Source organism: Acanthisitta chloris, unplaced genomic scaffold (assembly GCF_000695815.1).
Source record: "Acanthisitta chloris isolate BGI_N310 unplaced genomic scaffold, ASM69581v1 scaffold4759, whole genome shotgun sequence".
In the NCBI taxonomy this organism is placed as follows: Eukaryota; Metazoa; Chordata; class Aves; order Passeriformes; family Acanthisittidae; genus Acanthisitta; species Acanthisitta chloris.
Genome location: NW_008690707.1, coordinates 1 through 8,055, shown reverse-complemented (window position 1 = coordinate 8,055; position 8,055 = coordinate 1). Strand labels below are relative to the sequence as shown.

General features: G+C 46.2%; 1 protein-coding gene across 1 annotated transcript in view; it reads right to left on the bottom strand.

The window, feature by feature from the left end:
* GPR157 (G protein-coupled receptor 157) overlaps window positions 1–8,050 on the bottom strand; it is a gene marked incomplete at its 5' end in the record, with an annotated part of 9,163 nt that extends 1,113 nt beyond the window's left edge. Inside the window, 2 exons of the mRNA XM_009081909.1 lie at window positions 1,951–2,164; window positions 7,839–8,050. Coding sequence (XP_009080157.1) covers window positions 1,951–2,164; window positions 7,839–8,050 — 426 coding nt within the window. The remainder of the gene's footprint in view (window positions 1–1,950; window positions 2,165–7,838) is intronic.
* Between the last annotated feature and the right edge of the window lie 5 nt (window positions 8,051–8,055).

Sequence of the window (8,055 nt, the reverse complement as noted above, 5' to 3'; positions counted from 1 at the left end):
ACTCAAGGAGTGGCAAATAAGGGATAGCCAGCCCTTATCAGAGTCCCACTGAAGCTTTATACTAGCAAATATCCCTACACAGTTGCCAAGGTCATAAGAACATAAATGAAAGTGTGGTGCTCCACCAAACAGTTTTGCTGGGTTGGTGGCCTGGCCCAGTGCTGCTGGCCAGGACTTTGTAAATCCATGACCAAGAATTTGGCCTTGCAATGGACTTTCAGAGATTTGCCCTCTGTATCAGCATATATAGCAAAAAGATTCAGGATCTGTGTCCTGGATTGGGGTGGCTGGAGATCTCTCTATGCACAGCACACAGAGCAGCTGCTGGACACTTGATGCTGGATACCAGGATGTTCATGTGGGTGAAGAGATTAAATCTCAGGAGAGCTGACCTGCAGAAAGCTATTCCTCCTGCCCTCAGGGCTCCAGAGCATACACAGTTTGGATGCAGAGTGTTCTCCTTCACTCCACTACTCCCAGTCCCAACACCTCACTTCCAGCAGAGCAGAGCTGGGACCACACTGCACAGGGACCCTAATCAAACCCCACTGAGAGCTTTCAATGCAGCTTTCTACCTACTCCAATCCACTCTTTTCCATTTGGAAAGCCCTGGCTCACATCCTGTGTGCCTCCCATCCCACATTTCTCCTGCCTCTGAGTGTGCAGAAGACACCACTGCAACACTCACTTCAGTCATTGACACAACCCAAGCTTTGCTCTGCTGCCTGTTGCTCTTCCTTGGAAGTGGAGGCTTCCTGCCAATAAAGAGGCTCAGTGAGCAGGCTCCAGGTTTGGCAAAGTCCCTAGTGATGGGAAGAGATGCTCCACCAGGCCTGAAGGATCCATGTGTTGCTGCTCCAAACCCTCAGACCCTCTGTTACAAGAACAGTGAGCACTGCCTGTGCTCAGCACTGCTGTGAGAGGGTCAGGGTGGGGTGGGGAGGGAGAGGAGAGTGCCCAGGAATCCCTGGCAGAGGAGGAGGGCAGGAGCCTGGCCAGGTTGGGGGTCAGGTTTCCAGGCAGTCACACTGCTATCTTTGACAGTGCCTGGGACACAGTGTCCTGTCTGGTTTCTGTCAGGTGATGCTGACAGGCACTCACAAACCCTTCCCAACTCCCCTTTTCCCAGGGCATTTAGGACTGCTTAAAACTACCTCGTTCTTCCAACTCATCTGCAGGATCCTGCCCTAACCAGGCTTGTGTTTATCCCTGACTGCAACTGCACCACAAGCAGGTGAGCCTGGGCAGCATTTCCCAGGACATCTATCCACATGTGGGAATTTTTTCCCCCCCTAATACAACTTAGAGAAAAGAAGGAATCTCTGGATGCAGTTTTCCTTCTGCCACTCTCAGTCTAGATTTCTCTGTTATGCAAATGCTGTCCTAGATGTTTGGATTCTCTGTGTTCACAAGGAAGAGCAGCAAGGAAACCTCTGAATTCCAAACCCCTGCTAGGACAGGGTGTCTCCTGCATGGTGCCTGATGCTATATAGTGCTCAGACTCCCCAGTGGTGCTTTATGCTGCTAGTACAAAACAAGCATTGATAAACACAAACTATCATTAGAGACACTAAAGGGACTGAGGCTAGCTAAGTCCCACCTAAAGCTTGGTACAAGTGGAACTTCAGAAAACTGATTAGAGCTGAATTTTGTCCTTTATGTTCTGTTTCAATTCTTACTGTAGGATTTCACATTTCCCTCATGAACATCCCATAACCTTGGTACCTTTTCAAAAGGCTTTGACATCCTTCTTATGCTAAGTCACTGTGTGATGCTGCTGCAGGCTGCTCAATCAGGGGCACTGCTGCTCCCAGGGGTGGGTACATTTCAGAGTTATAAAGCAATTCCTGCCTGGGCAGCTGCTAAATATGGAGCAAAATCTGCAGAGCTTGGGAGGATGGAATCACACAGCAAATCTGCAACCCAAGCTGAAACCAGCAAAACACTCACCGCTCTATTAATGTGCTTCTTGATGAGGATGTAGAGCACTGGCAGAGTCACATAGGCCAGGATCTCCCAAACCTTCCCTGTCAACAGCATCCACAGGACATGATCCTCTGCATCCAGGTTGACCCAACACCAGCCCACAGAAACATTGGAGGCATCGTAGCCAATCTTCTTCAGAGCAACAGCTGCCACTGTAATGCCCAGGGGGATGCCCCAGCTGAGACAGAGAGGACACAGAGAGCAAGATTAAGCCAAGAACATCCTCAATTTAGTCCCTCCACACCTCAGGGAAGTGGCTGACAGACCCAGAGATTCTTCCTCAGACAATATTTGTTCCAGAACATCAGCACTGCTGCATCAGGCCAAAGTGGCTGATAAATAGGTATCTGACAGGGTATGAATGTGGCTGACAAATAGCTATTTGACAGGGTATGAATGTGGACTGCAAATCCACTTCCTAGGGGGAACACTAGGAATTGGGATCCCTAGTCCTGAAGGACAGCTGTATTATGATGTGCCACACTCTGACCTGGAACCTGCTCTGCACAGCACAGCCAGGGTGCTGTGAGGTGAACAGGACACATCCCACCTCCTGCCCTTCTCTCCTGGATACAGGTGAGACTGAGGGTTTGACAGGTCCAGAGCATTGTACAGTGAGACTGTCCTGCAGGAGAGGCTGATTCTGAGCTTTCAGAACACAAGCAGCCAAATGCCACATCCTGATTCCAAAGTGACAGTTGACACGTAAAGCACCAGCACAAAAAGAAATCCACGATTTTATCCCATCATTGGTTTGTTTGTTTTGCTTTTAAGTGGAGATGTCGTCAATATTTTGGGAGCAGAATTATAATTTCTGGAGGAACAAGGAACAAGTTTCTTCCCAAGGAAAAGCACTGGCAGTAACAGCAAAAAGCTAAGAATGCCAAGAGGAGCCAAATTCACATAATTTGGAGCTTTGTTTTGACTTTGGCTTCTCTCTCTCTTGACAGCAGAGGCAAACATAGGGAAGCATTTAGAAGAAAAATAACTGTGCTGACACACATGAATTAACTCGCTTAGCAGCTTGGGCTGCCCACAGGAAACCATGAGGAAGAACAGCAAAATTCCAGAAGCCCAAACATAACAATGATGCCACAGCTGAACTAGTGGTCTGCATCTAACTGAATGCATCACCTGCCCTTCCCATGTCCATCCTAGAGAAAGGTCCTGTGGAGCCTGAGCAGGGACAAGGGACACTGCTCCAATGAATCCACAAATGCTTCAGAGTGCTCAGACTGAGCTCCCAAGGTGCAGAGAAAAATTCACGACTGTCTTGCTTTCATCACCTTCCTGGTTCATGCTTGTCTTCACTGACAGCCTGGAGCAGCTGCAGAGAGCATGAAAAGGATCTTCCTTCTAAAATCAGTTTCACAGGCACCAAAACTATGTCAGCAACCAGCAGGTGCCTTGACCAGATTATCTGAAATTCCATAGCCCAACTGAAAAAATCAGACATAATCCCATGATATTAGATTTCAGAAATACCCCATTTCCTACTCTGAAATAATGTCTGGGTTCCCCTACCCACAAACCAACACAAATGTAAATAAAACACTGTGAAAAAAACCTTCAGAGTCAACTTTTCAGTGTGTTTAGAACATTCTGTTTCAGTGTGCAGCCTGGAACAGGCAGTGCTAATCCAGGGCAGAGCTGTTATTTAAGGAGAGTTGTGCTGCAGGAAGCTCTCCCCACACTCTTATCAGAGGAGACTTTCTAAAAACATCCCAAATGTCACCACCACTGTGAGAGTTTCCACACAATTCGAGCCTCATTCTGGTAAAAATTACAGACCTTTAGCTTTCAGCACACTTGGAAGAACTGAGCACTAAGGTACAAGAAAAGTGGCACTTCCTTAGAGAAACCATGGTAAGACACACAAACACCAAGAAAAAGGAAGTGAATGAAGAGAATAATTTGTTTAAATAATCATCTCAACAGTGATCTGAAACTTCAAGAGAATTAAGTTAAACTCAGGGCAAATTAATGGGTGTGGATGTGAGACAGAACAGTCAAAGTCTGTACAGACACAACAAGTGAGACCACACAGCAAATAACAGACAAGGGACTTAAAAACCTTCAGTACAGAACTGGTAGGAGGAAGAATGTGGAAGAAAACTGTTGCACAACAGGCAGTTAATTTTCACTGGAATAATATATTAGATATCAGATGGACATTTACAACTACCAGCAAGGACAAAGGATTACCAACTCACACTGAAGTTAGAAAGGATCTAGAAAGCAATCAGACATTTCAGTGAATTGCAGCTCCATTTTAGAGAACTGGAAAGCAGAACTGAGACTAGTGATTTGGTTATTCTTCAGAACTCCTAAATGACACAGTCACAAAGACTTGAAAATGTCAATGCTTTATATCCAACTGGAAGAAGGGAAGAACTGAAGGATCAGGATTCAGCACCCAAGGCATATGTAAAGACTGGAATGAAAAGGCTCCAAGATAACAGAGAGGCAGAAATATTCCTCTGAGCCCCAAAGAGCAATTATGAAGGCAGAGCCTCTCAAAAGCACACTTGGATCTAAATACAGTGTGGGAGAGAAGAGGAAGATGAGTGCTCCTCACATCTCTGTCAAAAGGCTGAGCTCACATCTCCCAGGCAGACACAACAGTACTTACTCCCCTAATACAGCTCCTGGCAGCGTTTTCATAACACAACTCACACCCCAGCAAATCTTTCCACGTTAACACCAACACCAGGCAAGACAAAGACCCTTAAACTGCAGCAGTGTTCAGCTTGGCTTGGCTTGCTTTGCTTGTCCTCAATGTGCCTGGGTCAGATTGCTTAATAATACCACGTTTTGATTTATGCTGCACAGCTGCTTTTTTTCCCCCCCCTCGAGGCTCTTACAAGCAGGTGATTTGCTGTCACCTGCCTGCACAGGTTAGGCAACAACCCATCCTAGCAGCAGGCCTGCAGGCCATTCCTTCTGGGGACAGGAACTTTTACTCTGTAAAGAGAGAAAAATCAGTCTCTGGGATGTCCCAGGCAATTCCAGGAAAGAGCTTTGAGTACACATTGCAAACAGAACTCCAGAGCAAATCTGCCCCAGTTTAATTATGCATCAGGCAGCTTAGTGAGGCCTCAGATGTACAGCACAGTAGTACATGAAAGGACATCCATGGACATGCATATATAAATATATATCATGGTTATAAATGTATATATAAACACACATATGCTATATATATACACATACATACGTATATATAAAGTATATTTATGCTTATAGCCATCTGCACAGCCTGATCATGAAATGAAAATACTTCCAAGGCTGTCAGCAATTGCTATCAAAAGTCAAGCAAGAAACAACCCCAAGGTGTGTTCTGTCTCTCAGGTCCATTCCTCACCCTCAGTTTGGATCAGCTACTCTCAGCACAAAGATGATGTTACCCAGCTAAATGATACTAGGTATTTAGATTCAAAACAGGTGAGGTAGCCTGGACATTACACTCTGGAAACAAAGCTCACACCTGACAACGAGGTAAATATTTCCAGAGCTGAGTGTCAGCTTGTTTTCAAAGCTCATCTGAGCTCCACAAGTTGAAAGCCAAAACAGAGGCTGCAGCTCTCTAGCCTAGCAGCAGAATAGGTGGATGTGTTACCACAGGAATCAAGGAAGGACAAACCTGTTTGACAGGTTTGATCCAGTGTGACATCCTAGTTTTCCTAAGGGAAAATTTCAGGTACTGACTTCCAACGTCTATTTAGTAGATTCCACTCAGCTGAAGAACTCTGGTTATACTCAAGGCTAACAAAGTACTCATCTTCACAAATACGTGTAGCTGCTTGTGAAGACTAGGAAACATGCATGACAAAACTCATCCTGCTTTGGATCCCTTCCAGGGGTGTCTGGAATGACTCTACACACAATAGTCCCTGCATGGTTATATTGGCAACCTACAAAACAAGGAGCAGGGGGGGAAATCCCAGGTTCTTGCCTAGACCAAAATCCCAGAAACTTGTCTTTAAAACCTTAAAACATCATTGCCTTTTGCTACCTTTCCTTTTGCCCTAATCAGGTCTCCCAGACCTACCTCCTGCAACCTGTGTATGGACTCTTTTCCCATCAGCTGCAGCACTTCTGTAAGGTTCTAAGAGACTTTTTGGCTCCCAGCACTGCTGACAGCCCTGAAACACTGAAGAGGGTGAGTGGAGCCATCTCCCAGCACTATGCTCAGAACGATTGAGTTCTCAGGTAACAACATAAGTGCAGGGAATGAAAGCAGGATGATGTGTCACGAGGGGATGGGCAGATAACAGGTCCTCACTTGTTTTCTCTGGCTCTTCATACATATCACCCAGCAGAAGCAGCTTTAAGCACTGATCTCAGTGCTCAGTTTAAGCATCTCTTCCTCTGTGTAAGAGCAGAGCAATCTCTAAGGATTCTTACAGTTTTTAAAGACTGCACAGATTACAGCCAACACTATTTCAGGAACTCTGCCTGTTTCTTCCCACACATTGTAGCTGCTGATGCTGAGGAGCATTAAACCAGATGGAGAAATCGAAGTAGAGACAAAAGCCACACAAGCAATTAGCAGAGAGGATAATTAGAAATAGGCCAGATTTCCTCAACTCTGATGTATCCTGATGGAGCCAACATGCCTATGAAGCAGTCACTCCTTTTTTTTCAGCCTCTTAAGCAATATGTGGCTAGTTAGTGGTGCTTCAGCCTCCCCACAGTTCTCAGAGTGCAACTCTCTATTTACTTGAGATGAAATAACCTAAATACTCCTCCACTGTCTCACTGCATCTCACTTCAGCCTCACCAACAACAACCTGCTGTACCCAGGGGCATGTGCAGTCACCTCAGGCTTCCACACACACAGATTTTGCTGTAGAGCAGCAATTAGAACAGGTAGGACAGGAACTGAAGTTCCTCCCTAATTTACACTCAGCCCTAATGTATTTCTCTGGCCCATCCTCACCTGGGCTCGACTCTAATTTAATCACCTCCCAAATCATGATGCTGTTTGAAAACAAAAGGTGACAAACACTTGACTAAGAAACCAAAGAAAATTCAGTCTTTGCCCTGATGGCTTTTTTTTTCCCTTGTAAACCAGATCATTCCTCTTATAATTTATTGCAAAAGCTTGGCAGCATGGGGGACTAAAGGATCACTGTTTTGCTCAGCGTGGACGTAGCACATGATTCCACAAGGTCCAGTTGCATAATGAAAGCTTTTACTAAACATGATGTGGAAAATCAGCTCCCTAAATAGCAGAAACTGAGACATAAAGCTACACTGTGGTCTGGTTTGTCTTGCTTTCAAACATGCCAAAACAACCTTCAAAGTGCTTTGCTGTCAGTCTCATCACTCCTAGACAATATTCTCCTATGGGGACTGAATTACCTCAACCTGCCTGGGGAAAAGGGAAGTATCCACAGACTGGGCTGACACTGGGAAGTTGGTGGAAACAGATCCCAAACACAGGAGTTTTGGCAGCAGCACACAGGTATTGCAAACACAAGTTTGGGAGATTATTTCTAGGCTGTCAAAGCAGACTGTGGAGAGAAAGCAGAAGCCAGGAATTTCAGAGTCGTTCTAACTTGCAGGAGATTCTTCTAAGTGACCTTAAGCAAAAACTTTTTAACCTTTTCACATCTCCTATTATTTGCTTGGGAGGGGAGGGGGAAAACAAGCAGGACTGATTAGTGAAAAGACAGCAAAGCATCTGTTTAAAGGGAATTTGAGAGGGGGACACGGGATCCTTAAGGAAAGCACAAAGTGCCCATCCAAGCACTCCATGGTGGAGTGGCATGCAGCAACGAGGGTTCCTGGCCACGGGGTGGGTGCCTGGGGGTCTGCACCTCCCAGGAGCAGCAGGCAGCACCCACCTCACGAGATGGAAGCACCAGAGCAAGCCCGTGCCCGTGGGCGAGCCCCGGACGATGGTGATGTAGAGGTAGAGCGCGATGGCCATGGTCCAGAAGAAGGAGCTGGTGTTGGCGAAGGTGGACAGGGCACCCTGCAGCACACAGTCCCACGAGGTCCTGTCGAAGTCCTGCAGCACCCCGTAGAAGTAGGAGAGGGCTGAGAGCAGATCTGCCAGCG